Genomic DNA, 17660 nt, shown 5'->3' with positions numbered 1-17660 from the left:
AGGGGGAGGTGCACTGTTGTTCTAAAGACAACGGATTATCACACACAAATTCCTACACTCCTCAGTGACAGCAATGCCAACGAAGCCCTAAAATGGGACCCCACAAGCAACAACAAAAAGAAAGTTATCAGTTGACCGCCTTTCATATCCCATCAGTACCCAGGGGATGCTATACCCTCTAGTTACGGACTTCCAAACATTCACAAAGAAGGAATCCCACTCAGACCCATTGTCAGCAGTATAAACTCTGCCACCTACAACATTTCCAATCACCTTGCCATCATCCTTGCTCCCCTTGTGGGTAACACCCTGCATCACATCAAAAGAAACATAACTTTCACCAGCGAAGATACAAAGGATAATAGTTTGCTATTTCTGGACTGTGCTGTGCACATTGAGGAGAATGGAAACCTGAATATATACCACATACAAATACCGGTACCTCCTCTTTGACTCCCACCACCCTCTGGAGCATAAACTTTCAGGACCCTGTAACACCAGGCAGAAAATGTTCCCCCCAAAGGAAGAAGGGAAAGAAAAGGAACACGCATGTAAAGAAATGTCTTTAAACATGTGGTTATCACGATTGGGCTTTCATCAAATCAGCAAAGATGCACAGAAAAGGTCAGACATCAACTAAGGAGAATCAGAAGGACAACCGGAATAATATTGTCATCCTTTATGTAGCAGGTATATCAGAGGAACTCAGGAAAGTCTTCTCCAAAGATGACACCCCAGTGTACTTCAGACCCAGCCATACAAAAGTAACTATTACATTGCTTTAAAAAAAAAAACCTCTGGGGTCCAGGGTACAATTGGCCATTTTTAACTACTTCTGATGTTTCCTCCACATTTCACCTTTAAAAACTGTTTATTTGCCTTGTTTGGTCTCATCAGCACAACCTCACATGTCTGAATTTACAGTCATGTTTTCATTTTGACAAACTGTGTTAACACAACTGATCTAAAATCAGACAAAAAACATAAAATCCGAGTAGAAAAAGTTTTATTTTTTACTGTAACAACCACAAAGATGTTTAATGAATCATATTTTATAACTTTACATGTAAATATAAATGGTCAATTTTAAAATCCTGTGCACAAGTTTTGCAAACAGCAAAGATATTTGCAGCCATTTACCTTTTACCTTGATTTTTTAAAATAAACTATTTACAGAACAATCAGCTGTTCTTCAATAAGATGCCACACAAGTTATTTGTGCCACTGCAAATATTTCTGTCCACTATAAAGGAAACATCACAGCCTGATACCTGCAGCTCTGACAGCAGCAGGTGTGTCACTCCTGTTTCTACCTGGAGACAGCAGCCGCATCATTGTTCTGACACACAACACAAAACTATCCACAACACTACACACTAACTACACAAGACAACACATGAACTACACAAGACAACACATTAACTACACACTCCAAACACGACAAACGTCACAAATCTCTCACATCTCAAAACTCTCTCTCTCTTCCTAAACAACCAAACGTCATGTTGCCATATGATTTTTGATTGGTCGACATGGTGCATTTTTTCACGAGCGGGCAGGGATTTTTTTTTTTTTTTTTTTTTATGTTTTGCTCATAAGCAGAGAGCGCTCGCTGCGCTTCCTTAGACGTTAAACGTGACGAAACTATCCAGGAAAAAACACGCGTACATATTGTTTATCATGACTCTGGTTTTACTGGCCCATCAACACAATTTAAAACCTGGTATATATCACATTGTTGCTTTGTCATCTTGAAGTGCTCATGTGATCGGCTTACCACACTACTTTATTCTTCGTCAGTCAAGCAGCATCACTCATGTGATTGTTTTGCCCCCTAGCTCGAGGTGTTGTGCCAAAGCGTTAGTAACGCCGTTACTCGTAACGGCGTTATTCCCATCACTGGTGGCCACAGACCTGACATACCATGTACACCGCCTCCTTGTGGCAACAGAGCTCAGTGCAGGCAAACGGGCCATCCCATAAAAACCACTTTATGCAGCATTTTTGCCAGCTTTCTTTCCAAGCTTTAAATAGACCAGACTTTATTAATGTGGGAGCTCTTTTCCAGTCTTACTGACAAAAGCACTTTCCTTTTTCCTTTTTACACAGTCAGTTGACTTGAAGATTACAAAAAAACAATATTGTGGAAATGATGTATATGTTGATAACAATTAACATATATAATAAGAGTGGCACAGATAAATGATAAAGAGAGACAATGCACAATAGGTTACAAAGAAGTTTAGAAGCAGTCCTCCATACAGCCGTTTCTTGCTATTTGTCACAAAATTTCATTCCACACCTTAGCGACGGGCTATGCTAGGCCCCGCCCACGGGTCAGTGGGCACTAAAGCCACAGCGTCGAGTGGAAGCTGCTGGCCAATAGAAGGACTTCTGCAGTTGGAAACGGGCTACAAAGTTGCGTCGCTGTGCGCACAACCACGCAGAGACGATGGAAAACAAGCAAAGCCAGGTAATTCTGGAATATCCTTTTCCTTTCAAGTTTTTCTTTTTTTTCTGTTTGTTTGATTTTAGACTTTTTAAATATGTCGTTTAGCTAGGAAATAAGTGGAAGCAGGCACGTGAAAAGGAAAAAAAGTTTTGTCATCTAAGCAGAAATGAAGGCGCAAGTCTGTTTTGGTTAAAATAAAAAGTCGCTGGCAGAGTTGGCTACAGCTCTTGAAGCGTTTTCCTGTGCTTTACGCGATTCGTTTAGCTTGTGTTTCCAGCGGTGACGCTCTGCTGTTTTCCCCGATGAGGGCCCACCTGCAGCTAATTATAGAAATAAAGCCTCAGTCAGTGTTTTGTTCAGCTGTAGTGAAAACTACCAACATTCTTTCCCTTTTTTTTCTTCAAGTACTGGCTGGGAATGCCAAGCTTGTGCCTGATTTTGGTTCATGGTTTTCCATTCCAATAGAAATGAACAAAAATGTATCAAAGTGGGCACAGTATCTATATAGTTCAATTTCATTGTCTTTAAACATATTAAATGCCAACATATGGTTTAAATAAACAATTGAGTTTGGCGCAAGTAAATCAACAATACATTTATCAAAGAAAAAGACAGGTTTGACATTGATGTTTGCAAGTCATCAAGCAGCATTTTCTGTTCACCTGTAGAGCCCACTATTCACATCACTTGATTCATTCGTTGGGTTTTGCGTAAATGGCTCTACACTACAGTTATTATTACTGTATTTGTCATAAAGAAATGACAAGTCACCCATGCAAATATGATACATTTGCTTTCCCACTTAATAGCGTTTCAGACCATTTCAATTTAGTGTATAAAGGTCAACGTGCACACTTGCTGGGCAGGCACAGAGGACTGCAGATAGCTGGTGTAAAAAGAGAGTTAAGGTAGAAAAAGTCTGGCATGTGCTAGCAAAGAGCATATCAAACACACAATACTAAAACAAGACCAGACATGTCTGACAGCAAGAGCTTGTGTCAGCCTCAGGTGATCATTTATTAAAAACACTGACTCAACTAAGCGTGGCTGGAGCACTCCAGATGATCCTCATGTTGTCATCTCAAACACACCAGAGGAGCAGATGAGCATCATCAGCCTATTGTTAAAATTGTTTGTTTGCAAGATGCTGCCAATGGGAAAAAGGTTATTTTAAAGTGAGCCAAACAGCTTATTTCAGACACAGAATGAACTCGAGAGCTGCTATAATAACTCTTGGGATCTGAGAGGATAACGTCCCTTTATTTATTATTTTTTTCAAAGAATGCAAGTCTATAAATTAGATGGAACAAACCAAGAATCACCTCATAAATAAGAATATACCAGTGGTTGAATCTACAACATGACAAAGAAGACCAGTTGCCCACACATGTGATGTAGAGTGGTGAGTAAGAGCTTTAAAACTCTTATAAATAATAAATCTTAGTGCTCCATGATGGACAGAATCCAGCCTGTAGGCATTCTGAGCATGCGTGCATATAAATCACATCATTGTAATTAAGTACAGACATGAAAAAAGGGAGAACGAGTGTTATTCTTGCCTCACAGGACAAACAGGACTTTATTCTAAAGTTGCCTGAACTGTACATAAAAGGTTTAGTTTTCCTTTGAGAAGATCGTCAGTTTGATGTTGTCAATATTCAAAACGCGTTTCTGCACAGGTTATGCTGTAGTGTAGTGAAAGCTGAAATAGAGCCTGGCTATGAGTAGGTACAAAGTAGTACATCAGCATATCACCAGCATAAAATGAGAATGTGCTGTAGCGATATTATTACTACGATTGTTTTATATATAAAATGAATAACAGTGATCCAAGAACAGAACCCTGGATAACTCCTGTTGTGACATAAACCAAGCTAGAACAAAGTCCTTCTACCCATACACCCCGACCTGCCTCTCAGACCTGCCTGAGAGAGACGTTTAGAACCATTCAGCTGTCTTTAAGACTTTTTATGATCAACTGTATCAAATGTCAAGGCTGCACAGCATTGTTTTCAACTGAATTTATGAAATCATTTATTGCTTTTAAGGCTGCTTTAGTTGTACATTAATTTGCCCTGAAGCATCACTGAAAGTCACCTAAAGTCTTATTTACAGTCAGGAAGTCTTTCAGCTGTTCACTAGTTTCCACAACTTTAACAGGAGTAGAGCAGATTTTCATATGGTTAGAATTAAATTGGTATTCAAAAGATTAGAAAAGTAACTGCTGGTGCAATTAAAATCAGCAGCCAGCTTTTAAAGGAGGGGCTCCAAACTGTCTGGGTCTGCTTTTTTTCTAGCATTTGAAAGTGAGGCCTTGCTGCTGGTATAATAATCAGTGTGATTGGTCAGATGCTGCCAACAATACCTCATTCATGTGAACACACTCAAACCTATATCAGGGAAACTTGGCAAATGGATGAGCAGCTTTATGTGACTGCATATCATAAATCGAAAAAACAAAGTATTTTGGACTCACTTGGTAGTACACATGAAGATGATGGACTTGTGCTGGTTCTATTTTGTTTCCACATCAGGTGCTGAACCTTGAACGGGTGCAGGCCCTGGAAATCTGGTTGAAAGCAACCAACACAACGCTGACTCAAGTTAATGGCCAGAGGAAATATGGAGGACCACCTGAGGGTGAGAGAATCTGCGTCTCCATATTTCTTTGCCTAATTTAATATAATAGAATTTGTTCTCGAATCTTCACCGCAGTAGTACCAACACTGCCTGTTCTCTTGAGCATTAAGAAATATTGAGTTTTTGGCTCAGATTTTCAACATTTCACCACTGCCACCAAGTGCCAATAATGATATAGATTTCTCAAAGGTAAAAATGAATCAGCTGCTTTTGTTTGTAAAATGCAGCTGTGAAAAGACTCGGTTGATATATAAAAAAAATCTCTAAAAGCTAAATGTGGAAATACTTGATGGCCACGGACTTAAAAGTCAGTTTGATCTTATTTCCAGCTGAAACAAGAAAAGCCCGGCTTGCTCACATGTCACTCTATTGTAAAGACACGGACTTGCTTTGTAAAGTGCACTAAGGATTTGTTGTACATTTTGCATTGCATGAGCTTGAATTTTAAAATTGCATAATCAGCCATACCATTTCCTCTGTTTCATGGTCAGTGTGGGAAGGTGCCACGCCAGGACCGCGCTGTGAAGTCTTCATCAGCCAGATCCCACGGGACGCGTACGAGGACATCCTGATTCCCCTGTTCAGCTCCATTGGACCACTCTGGGAGTTCCGGCTGATGATGAACTTCAGTGGGCAGAACCGCGGCTTTGCGTATGCCAAATATGGCTCAGCTGCTGTAGTTGCTGAAGCCATACGGCAGCTGCACGGTCACATGTTGGAGCCTGGCTACCGCATCAGTGTACGGCGGAGCACAGAGAAGCGACACCTTTGTATTGGAGGTTTGCCTGCGTCCACTAGGCAAGAAGACATACTGCAGGTATAGCTGAACTGTGGAGTGTTTTGAGTGTGTTGACGAGGGAAAGGGGTGAAATTCATTCTGTGTCACCCAGTAAGAAATGGCACACATCATCTATCACCCACATCTCTATGCACCAATACATTAGTGAATGAGCAGGAGGTTGTCAGTGTTTCCAAGTTAAAGGCAGTGCTAGTTAACCCATAACAGCTGGTACTTCTGTGTTCGTGTCTTAAGTCACTCAAAGTCCACTCTGATGCAGGGTTGGTTAGTGTGTATGCCTCTCGACTGGATTGGATCTTTTTTTTTTATCCAACAGATGCTTGGTTAGATTGATATCAGAAGAATTTGGAGGCCAGGTCAATGCCTCAAACTCAGTGTTGTGCTCCTCAAACCATTCCTGAACCATTTTTGCATTGTGACACGGCACCATCAGGGAAAGCTGTACATGGTCTGCAACAATGTTTGGTGGTACATGTCAAAGTAACATCCACATGGGTGCCAGGACCCAAGGATTCTCAACAAACACTGGCCAAACTATTACACTGCCTCGGACTGGCTTGCCTTCTTCTCATAATATATCCTAGCCAGGTGTTTCCCATGTTCACAACTTGCACACACACCCAGCCATCCAGGTGGGGAGGTGGGGTGGGGTAATTGAAGAAAAGCAAATCAACTATGAAGATTGACCAGTTTCCCCTGTGTATGATAAGAGTTTGATGGGCAAAATAGTTTTTCCAACAGCAAGGTGATTTCCAAAGACTTGTCAGCTACCCATGGAATACCTGGACATGATGTGCAGTGTGTGCATGCAAGGAAACGAGTGCAAAACAAAAGAAGGCCAAAAAAAACCTCTCTGCAGTACATGTACTGTATTTGAAAGGGTTATAGATGATATACCGTATTTTCTGCACTATAAGGCGCACTTAAAATCCTTTAATTTTCTCAAAAATCGACAGTGCGCCTTATGTCTGAATTCTGGTTCTGCTTACTGACCTCAAACCGATTTTATGTGCTACACGGCGCTCAAAAACCTGTCAAAACTTGTTTTAGCACGACTTTGGTTGCTACGAAGCCGCACCGCTTGATGGATTGTTGGAGCATTACAGCTACTGTAGGCAGGAGCCTCGCAGAGTAATCTGGGTCCTAAACTCCATCAGGTTCAGGTCCAAAGTCAAACGAACACTGCGGCATCACTGAGAGTTAAAAATTGTCGAAATTCTTTCATCTGTAATAAAATGATCAGTGTTGCTGCTTTACCAGGTGTAACAATTAAGTTTAACATCCAGGCATCCATGAAAACAGAATTTATTACATTTAATGGAGTTAGAAGTTAGCAGGAAGTTAGCTCGCTAGCTTCCACCTAAACATGAAAATACAGTAGGTGTTTATAGATGTCTGGCCCTTCAGTCACATCTGGTATTGAGGTTGTCATTTAACTGCTGTGTGGATGAATGTTGTCTTCTGAGTGACCATGCTTTGCTTCTAGGTGCTGCGTGTGCTGGTAGAGGGTGTGGAGAGAGTTTCCCTGAAGGCTGGACCTGGTATCGAGGGGTTATCTGCTACTGTTGCGTTCTCATCTCACCATGCAGCTTCTATGGCTAAGAAAGTGCTGGTGGAAGGTATGGGAGCTCTTGTTCATATAGATGAGTGACTTAATATTGATCATGGTCCCATTTCTATGCCAGCCTGGGTGTCACTTGGTTACAAACCAGTTTCTGGTTGTGCACTGTTACTCCACTCTCATAATCACTTGGTATGGAGAGCAGAAAACTAGGTCTTAAGTCAGAAGTCATTTTATTCACAAGTCAGTTCAGTTTTCAATTAAAATACAAATTGTAGCATGAAAATAAGTAAAATGGTTATTTGTGAAGTGGAGCTCCCCAAAAGCTAATCAGCTGGTAAACACTAGAAAATGTCCTACAAATGCATAATTCTCACATTGCAAGAATAATGGCATTAAAAGTAACAGTGTTCGTAATGTAATTACTATTTTTATCGTTACGACGCCGTTACCGTTACTAACAAGAGAATGCGATGCGGACACGTTATGATTTTTCAGCAGACAGATGGTTGAAGCTGTCTTCAGCCTACTTGGAGCTGGGGGGAGAAACAATCACACAAGTTCTGCTGATTGGCTGAGGAAGAATAACGTAGTCATGGTAAACGAATCATTTGACCAATTTAAGATGACATGGCAACAAGATGCTATGTAAGCCCAAGACAAGAAAGTGGGGACTTCAGATCATATAGCAGTCTTTAAATTGTGTTGCTCGACCACGTAAAACCAGAGTTATTATAAAAAATATATGCAATATTTTTATTTTCCTGAATACTGTTGTTTACTGCAGGAAGAAACCTTAGAAATGACATTTTCTAAGGAAAGCGCTTGCAAGCACTCTCTGCTTGTGACCAAAAAAAGAGAAGGAAAAAACACCCCTTTCCTATTGGTGGAAAAATGTAACATGTCGACCAATCAAAAAATTATATGCAACATGGCGTTTGGTTGTTTAGGAAGAGGGGGAAGTAGGGAGAGAGATTTCTGATGTTCAGCGTGTTTGGAGTGTGTAGTTAGTGTGTAGTGTAAGTTGTTTTGTTTTGTGTCAGATCGATGAGGCCGCTGCTCCAGACAGACTGCAGTGTAAACGCTGTCTCCAGGTAGAAAACAGGAGTGATACACCTCCTGCTGTCAGGCCTGCAGGTATCAGGCTGGGATGTGCTCCACTGTCTTATAGTGGACAGAAATTATTCTTATTGGAGTGGCACAAATAATTTCTCGTATCTTATTTGATGCAGAACACCTGATTGTTCTGTGTGTTTGTAATGTTGAAAAAAAGAAAACCACCACATTTTTAGGTAAATACCTGCATACAACTCTGTTGTTTGCATAACTTGTGCATAAGTTTAAAAATTTACATTTTAAGTTGTGAAAATGATCCAATAAACATGTTTGTGGTCGTTACAGTAAAATAACTTCTACGCTGATTTTGTTTTATAGTCTGATTTTTAGATAAATTGTGTTAATACAGTTTGTCAAAATGGGGGGAAAATAACTGGTTGTGCAGAAAAGGATGATACCAAACAAGGCGAAGTAAACAGTTTTTAAAGGTGAAATGTAGAGGTCAAATCAAAAGTACTCAGAAACAGCCAATTATACCCTGGACCCCAGAGGGTTCAACTTATTATTAAACTTATTTATTTTAAAGTAACACAATAGTTACTTTTCCTAGTAATTACTTTTATAGTATTGTAACTCAGTTTTTAACTCAGTTACGTGTATGAAGTAACTATAACTACCTTTTCAAAGTAACTTGCCCAACACTGCTTATTACATTATATTCTAAATCACTAAATATCCATATCCATGCAAGTCCATATGAAGCGGTGTCCAAACATAACTCAGTTGTATAAAATGCTTTGAGAGCTCAGAGTTGTGAGTCCTTCAAAGCTAAATCTAAATTTGTGGACCTCTACAGTAAATCTTAAGTCTAAATCCTGCATTATACATAACACAAGCTTTTTGAAATGAAAAAACGTAACAATGACAGAGCAGAGCAGAGGGAGTATCTAGGTCCCTATATCTTTATGTTCACTGTCAGTATGCATCTTGAATTTCAGAAATTCATCAGTATGAAGCATCAAAAATAATAATTTATGATACATTGCTCAACTATGGCGTCAGGAAGAACAACAGTTTTATGACCCTTGTGAAAGACCTGATTGAATACCTTTGAATATTGTTTCTGAGCACCCCGAGAAGTTTCAACAAATTCGCTCGTATAATGTGATTCAGCTTATTTTTATGCTTTTATCATTCTTTGTTTCATCACTTGGAGTTTTAATATTTTTAATATGTCTGTGAAGGTTCTCAGTCATCCAGGTCATCGTAGCCAAAGGAGCTTGCAAAGAAAAGCGTCTGGACTTCTTTAAGTTGCTTGAAGACGTTTCACCTCTCATCCGAGAAGCTTCTTCAGTTCTAAGGTCAAATGGGAGTCAAGTGGGAGATAACCCCCCACAGAGGGACAAAAGGACAAAAGAGGATCATCAGGGGGTCCTTAAAGAAGTCCAGATGCTTTTCTTTGCAAGCTCCTTTGAATATTTTTAATAAGAACATACAGCTGAAATATATTTTTAAGATGCTTCCTAGTAAGTGCTCTTTTTCTTTTTTTCAAATTATAAACTGAATCTCATGTTTTTAGCTTTAAGTTTTCTAATTGGTGTCAATAAATGTTTCATTTTCACTTTCATCTTTTAAGATCAGTGAATAGTACTAGAGCTTAACCTCCTAAGACCCAAACTCTTCCACGACATGCATTTTGAATTTCTCTTTGATATTTGGGCTGATTGGGGCCCGATGAATGTAAAAACAAAGAATTACTAGATTTTTATTTTTTTTTACCTTATTTTTGTTTCTAAGAAAAATCAGAGCCACATATGAGGATATTCGTTTAAAATTTTGATAGAACAGTAGCAGCATAATGTCCTCGTAAGTGGATATCAGGCCCTCATAGAGCAAAATTGAGTATTTTACTCTAAATAACCCAAAATGTGATGTCCACATATGTGGACGCAGGTCCTAGGAGGTTAAAGGTCTGTAATGTCAAAAAGAATTAGACCACTATTGAAACAAGCATGATGAATATTTGTGATGTTAACACAACTATAGTGTATGCATTTATAGTATACACTGCTGTATGCCAGGAGTGAACAAGACGTCAACTCACTGATCCATAACACTAGGATCTATAATGAAGACTGGAGAAGTGTAGAAGGTAACCATGCACACATTGAGGACAGCTACAAGTATCTGGCCAAAAGAGGAGATGGAAGCTAAAAGACAAAGAAGCTCCTCCAATCCAGCGCTCCAAGACTGCGTGCTAAGTGAAACAAAGGTGGCTGAGGACTAGTGCGTGTCAGAACCACTATCCAGAATGGAAAAAACAAAGATCCATAAGTTACATCAGGAAGATGTTCAGAACTAAATACCTCGGGTAGCAGAAACCCAAGAAAGAAGAGGAACCACCATGAGAGGACAGGTGGAAGACGTGGTTGATGTATGGAGAAGTCCTACCAGCGCTGGACAAAGCTGGACTGAAAGACGCCATAGAGGCACAAATCATGGCAGCACTGGAACAAGTTCTAATCACAAGTTTGATCTGCACTGGGGTCTACCACACCAGGCAAACCCCAGGTGCAGGATATGCAGACTATCACATAAGCACATAACAGCAGGCTGCAAAATGCTAGCAGGGCAGACATGGAACGCCATAACCAAGTGTCTATACAGAAACGTCTGTGCTGAGTACAACCTGGAAGTCCTGAGGTCAAAATGGGAGATGCAGCCAGGGTGGTGAAGGATGACCGAGCTAAGATCCTGTGAGACTTCCAGATACGGACGGACAAACTGGTGGTTGCTAACCAACAGGACACCGTAGTGGTGGACAAGCAAAAGGAAGACGGCATTAATAATAGATCGGCAAGTGATAACAACACAGTGTCTGTGTATGCGTTTAGCAGAGTTGTGCAAAGAAAAGCGAACTTTGTAGCTGTTTGTTTTACATGGTGAAAATCTACAGAAGCTGCATTTAATGCAGACTTAATTTGTTCTGATGTTTAATTAAATTGGCTAGTTTGCTAAAGGCTGATGGCAGTCTCACCAGTTTCTGTGACAGTGAGGACTTGAGCAAGAAGGGAGGATACTAAACCATCTTTATCTCAAGGACTTCATAACATTATTTTTCAGATTTAAAGTAAAATGGAGTATTAAAGTGTGTAGCTGTTGTTGCTCCCCCCCCTCACAGGCTAATAAAATGTCCATGGGCCATTAAAACTCTGAGCCATTCATCTTGGGCTGTTAGGTTGGACAATGAATTATCATCATTAATTTGTAACAACTACACCAGTGTCTTGTTTTCAGCAGCAAAACCTTTTGCATCCAAGCCAAACAGTTTTCATCGTTACAGCCACCATATAGGCTTAAAACAGTACGTACTCATGCACAAGTGATTTAAACATGCACACACAAGTGCACAGTCTACCTTATCTACGAGATAACATACTTTATGTAATTAATAAGGAGTAGTATTGGGGCCACATTAACAAAATCATACATTGATCTTTTGGAGAATAAAGTAGAAATCTATAGATTAAAGCACTTGCATAGGTGAGTTAGCAAAATCATACTTTAGAATCAGTTCTGGTTACATTGACATTTCTCTTTTAGGACATAACCTTAGTGTGGTGACACACAAGGATGTTGAAGTCATGGTGCAGAAAGCTGCAGAAGAAGGTGCAGAAGATGAAAACGCACAAACCTGGAAGAGTCGGTCAACTTGGTGCAAATGAAATGGCAGGGAGTGGACCGATGGAAGGATTACACCCTCGATCAATATGCTTATACAATAAGACAGCTGATCAACTTGTTTCACTGAAATGCACGTAGCGTAGTGGCTGCAGGAGCCACGGCAGTCGTTTGGCTTTGAGAGAAAAGTCCAAATGTGGAGATTACAGTTCAAAATACTATTTCAAGTTTAATGTTGAAATTTTGACTTTAAACTAAAAATGAACACAAATTTCTTTTTTTAATGGTTTGGCCAGTGGATCAACCAAGAGCCTGATGGGGCTTCCAGTGGAAACCACTTGGAATTCTAAGTTTGCATGTCTATCTTACTGTTAACACTTGACAGTTCTTTTCATTTGAATCCTTTAAATGTGTTAATTCTGCTGTGTTCTGTCTCATATTATAATTAATCTCTAAGATTTGATCTGTTAGGTTTTTTTTTTTAAAAACTGTATTTTTGGTAGAAGGAAACATTCTTCCTGCTAAACTCACTACTTCACTGTTTTCTTGTGTCTCCAGCATTTAAGAAGCAGTTTGCAATGTGTGTGTCAGTCCAGTGGCAGCCAACAGAGAAGCCAAACCCTGACGAGTCACGCTGCCCTCAGAAACGTGCAAAGAGCCTGTTGCCGTCACACCTAGGGCCCCTGCACCACAGTTCTCCACAACCCTCAGGCCCGCCTTCATTCCTGACCCTCCCTGCATCCATACCCGCAGGTTTCTGCAGAGCAGTGGGAGGGCCCACTGCTCCTCAGCTCCCTCACCCTACATGCTCTTTCCCCGATTCCTCCACCCAAGGCCATCTTGTATTTGCAGTATCCCCAGTGATGCTTCTCAGTAAGCTGTGTGAGACAGCAGGTGTTGGTCAGCCGTTTTATGAAGTGCAGTACAGCCACGCTGGGCCTGATGGATTCCTCTACTTCTCCTATAAGGTGCAGATCCTCGGGATCACTGCCACTTTCAAGGGGTTGGTCATGATATTACCGGGTCCTAATGCCAGCACCATGCTAGAGGAGGCTCAGAAGGCTGTAGCCCAGCAGGTCCTGCAGAAGATGTACAACACTGGTCTCACTCCCTGAACAGCTGATGCCGTCCTGCAGTTCTGTTTCACCTCGTTTGTGTTATGTGCTTTCTTTTTCTGCATGTTTTTACTAGAGTAGCACCAAGTTTGTTTCTCTGACTAGAACTTGTGGTTTGTTTTATGCATGATTTTTACTGTACATTAGTGTTCTGTGTTACTGGATTGGTTCTCATTTTAATTAAATGAGCTTTGAAAAGAAAGTGTCGGCATTTCTTTCAAATGAATGAAAGATTTAAATTAACTTAGGAAAATGGTAAAGCAGTTATTACTTGTCTCACTTCATGCTGTTATGAAGCCTAGTGACTCTCATCCAGACCTTAACGCATCTTTGAAGTTGTGGATTGAGACTAACCCCCTCACTGGTTCGGCATTTTATGTTAAACTGACAGACACGTTTACAGAGAACCTGTTTGGATAGATTCAGTCTAAACAGATCTGTTGGGATTGTGATTTATGGTTTGGGAAGTGACTTACTGTGATCTACAGGGTGGGCCATTTCTATGGATACAGCGTAACAACATGGGAATGGTTGGTGATATTAAAGTCCTGTTTGTGGCACATTAGTATATGTGAGGGGCAAACTCCTCAAGATGGGCGGTGACCATGGTGGCCATTTAGAAGTCGGCCATCTTGGATACAACTTTTGCTTTTCCAATAGGGAGAGGGCCATGTGACACATCAGACTTATTGGTAATGTCACAAGAAAAACAATGGTGTGCTTGGTTTCAATCTAACGTAAGAGCCATTTCATTCTTACGTTATAAATAAATATATATATATCTATATATAGAGAGATATAGATAGATATAGATATAGATATATAAATTTCAAGACACTTCCTGTCTGATTTCTAGGCTGTGATATCAAAAACTAGTTCCTGATGGCAGTGATTCACTCAGTGAACATGTGTTTCCTTCACCAACCTCACACACAGATCCAAAAAGATCAGGAAGTGGGCAGTATAGTACAATATGTGTTATTTTGTACTGTACTGCCCAAACTAAAGATCTGCCGAAGTGTTGGAAATGATTCATATGTTTATTTTGGACAATACAGCAAAAGCTCAGACATGAAAGTGGAGATAACACAGAAGACCTTCAGCAAAGGGTCAGAGGTCAGACTGGGCCACTGGATTCAACAATGAGCCAATGATCATCTTGTCAAGTAGTGACTAAACCGGAGCCCTGATGTTCTGACATTTATCACACAGTTAGAACAAATGTCTACTGATGACTTCATCTCATGAAATGACTGATAGATGTCAATTCATTGATCAGCTGAGCTGCTGCTGCTGATCTTCATCGTGCACAGAAACATTCAGCTTGTTTAAGGACGTCTTTTGAGTGTCCAGCTGAATTAATTCTACTGGCTCTCATGGTCATTTGTTATTATAGACATATTTTTCATGTTCATCCAGCTATTTAGTAAATTCTATCTATTTAGTAATATCCGTCAGCTATAAAATGTAATATAAATATAAAAATATCTAAATATCTCCTGTCCTTCATGTTTTAATGATGTAAGTCTGTTTACATTAGCATTCCTCACATATCAATGAGATGCTGTACAGTACAATCCTACTGACACAGCAGAGGGATAACGACGGCTATTCAACATCGTTACACGACACATTCGAGCTGCATGATGCAGACAAAGTGACTAAATCATCTTTTTGTGGTTTATTGTCTTCAAACCAGAAGACAAAGCTGATGGCAGAAGATGTCAGAGAAGAACTTCAGGCCGTGGACTGAAAAGGTATTTTTTTCTTGTTATCAAAGACATTTGGAGTGGCAGCTTCTACAAGTGGTTGTGCTGAAGTAAAGCTTACAGTCTAAGAAGTCACAGTGTTGATATTCAGCACAAAGAGAAAAGCTCACTTGTTTGAATTTATTTACAATCATAGTTTTATAAATTCTGACTGTAAACAGCTTTTACAGCTTTGATATGGTTTGACACTCGATATCAGGTTTAATTTAAAGGTTTCTGTGTCCCAATGAGCCATTCACACTGATCAGTGTCAGTTTAACTGTAACACATTCATTATTTAGATTCAACAGAGAAATAACTGAATGTAAAAAATGGCAGCCCTCAGGCAGGTTTATAGAGATACATGCATGCATTATGAAATTTATGTATCCCAGATAATTGTTATTCATCTAGTCATGGCAGACCTACCTCTTCCTCCCAAGTTAACTGAAACCCAAAAGAACTAGTGGGGCTATTTACACACTCACAACCAGTGTGGGGTAAAAAGAGCCACCAAAAAGCTGTCAGCCACAGATGTGCTAGAAGAGTTAGAAACTCTACTTATGGAGAAACTTTATAAGTCTAACAGAGGACAGGAACTCCTGCCCAAATAACATGATATAACCCCACATACAGCCCAGCCATAAAGTGAACCAAGTCATTTAGTTAAAGACAGCATGGGACCAAATGCATGTAACCAGCCTGCACCAACCTGACATTTCTTCCTCCTGAATTAAATGAATGAATGGATGAAAGTTAAATGACTATAAACCTAATGATAGGTTTGTAGCTTGAACCTATTCGCTGGAACGTTGAAGACAATAATTTGTGTGTGTGTGTGTGTGTGTGTGTGTGTGTGTGTGTGTGTGTGTGTGTGTGTGTGTGTGTGAGGTCAAGATGTGACCCTGTGAAGACCCTCCCCAAAGCTGGTGCCAGGAGCGGCTCCATCTGAACAAAAGGCTCTTATACTTAAAGAGATATATACGTGTGTTTGCTATGCCATATATCAACAAGAGAAGATACGACCTCTCCTAGGTGTGATCTATGCCAGAGCACTCTGTAGAGGAGTGAACGCACTCCCCTCTTCATGCTACACAGAGTTGTTACAGACCTCCTAGGATGAGACATTCTTTCAATCTACAAATGATTATATACTTCTAAGCATATATGAGTAAATATTTCTAAGCATAAATGACAATCAACAATACAAAACCTAACACCTAAAGCCACTAGTTCCCACACTGGAGCTCCCTGACACTGTGTGTTAACCGTATTTAGCTTGTATCAACAGTTGTAACAGGCTAAGCCACCTGAGACACTGCATTGAATGATTGTTCCTGTCTTAATGGTTTCAGCTGACTGGTTTCAGCTCAGATGTTCTGCTTTTGATGATTTGGAAAATGGAAGCAAAATCACACGGAGCGTGCTATTGTTTGTTTTTTAATATGATGGACTGAACACAGGACGTGTCTGACTAAGCAAAGATTAATAATTTCTACCTGTCTCTACTGTTTCAACTGACATTTGCTGATCTGTAATTGTCAGGATATATATTTATTCCAGCTCTCATAGGGCAAAGGAATGACTCAGACTTGTCAAATGTTCTTTGATTAGATAAACACTACGAAGTTCATAATTTTCTTACAAATAAAACTATAATGACAACCATGAACAGCTGTGCTTATTTCTGAGACATGAATGTAAACAATTTTGTATTTTTAATGTGTTCATATTTAGACAGTGTGCATTTGTAGGCTGAAACTAAAGGTGAACCTGAGGTGATGGTTAACAGAAAGTATATATAAATATAAAACAATATTGAAGTAATGTTTTTACCCTGTGCAGCGTGTGGACGCTGTGCACGCAATCACCTTATCACTATTCACTGTAGTAAACATGCACCGCTAGCTCACGTGACTGACTCTGTCTCCATGGTTACATCGTATATTATTAGCTATAGCTCTCTGCAGCTGTAACACTTTCACACTTTGCCCGAGTAAATAACGAGGGCGATCGTGGCTCAAGAGTTGGGAGTTCGCCTTGTAATCGGAAGGTTGCCGGTTCGAGCCCCGGCTCCGACAGTCTCGGTCGTTGTGTCCTTGGGTGAGACACTTCACCCGTTGCCTACTGGTGGTGGTCAGAGGGCCCGGTGGCGCCAGTGTTCGGCAGCCTCGCCTCTGTCAGTGCGCCCCAGGGTGGCTGTGGCTACAATGTAGCTGCCATCACCTGTGTGTGAATGGGTGGATGACTGGATATGTAAAGCGCTTTGGGGTCCTTAGGGACTATTAAAGCGCTATACAAATACAGGCCATTTACCATTTGTAAGTACATATTGTTACAGTCCTAATTCCAATATGATTCTTCATAAATCCTGCTTTGAAATACTGAACTTTAAAATTGACCTGATGAAAGATAATTCACAGTGGCACTCTGTCAGGATCATTCTGGATGTAAGATCACTGTATTAATCTGAATCCTTCTGAAATGTGCTGTGAGTGAATGCTGATGCAACTCACTGTGGGGAAGCTGTTAATAAAATGAATCTGTGACACAGCGGTTTCAGTGTTATTCTGTTATCGTTTGAGGGCTCTTAGGTGATAAACCTGGA

The 17660-nt window shown here is 40.2% G+C and overlaps 1 protein-coding gene across 1 annotated transcript; it reads left to right on the top strand.

The window, feature by feature from the left end:
- Positions 1–2304: 2304 nt before the first annotated feature.
- Positions 2305–13494, top strand: dnd1 (DND microRNA-mediated repression inhibitor 1). Its single transcript, XM_082547674.1, has 5 exons — positions 2305–2473; positions 4987–5092; positions 5584–5909; positions 7378–7510; positions 12748–13494. Exons 1-5 carry the CDS (start codon positions 2453–2455, stop codon positions 13302–13304), a joined length of 1143 nt encoding a protein of 380 aa, XP_082403800.1. The 5' UTR covers positions 2305–2452; the 3' UTR covers positions 13305–13494.
- Positions 13495–17660: the final 4166 nt, after the last annotated feature.

This window comes from Aulonocara stuartgranti (assembly GCF_965226115.1).
Source record: "Aulonocara stuartgranti genome assembly, chromosome: 2".
Taxonomy (NCBI): Eukaryota; Metazoa; Chordata; class Actinopteri; order Cichliformes; family Cichlidae; genus Aulonocara; species Aulonocara stuartgranti.
This window is presented reverse-complemented; position numbering and strand designations above follow the sequence as displayed.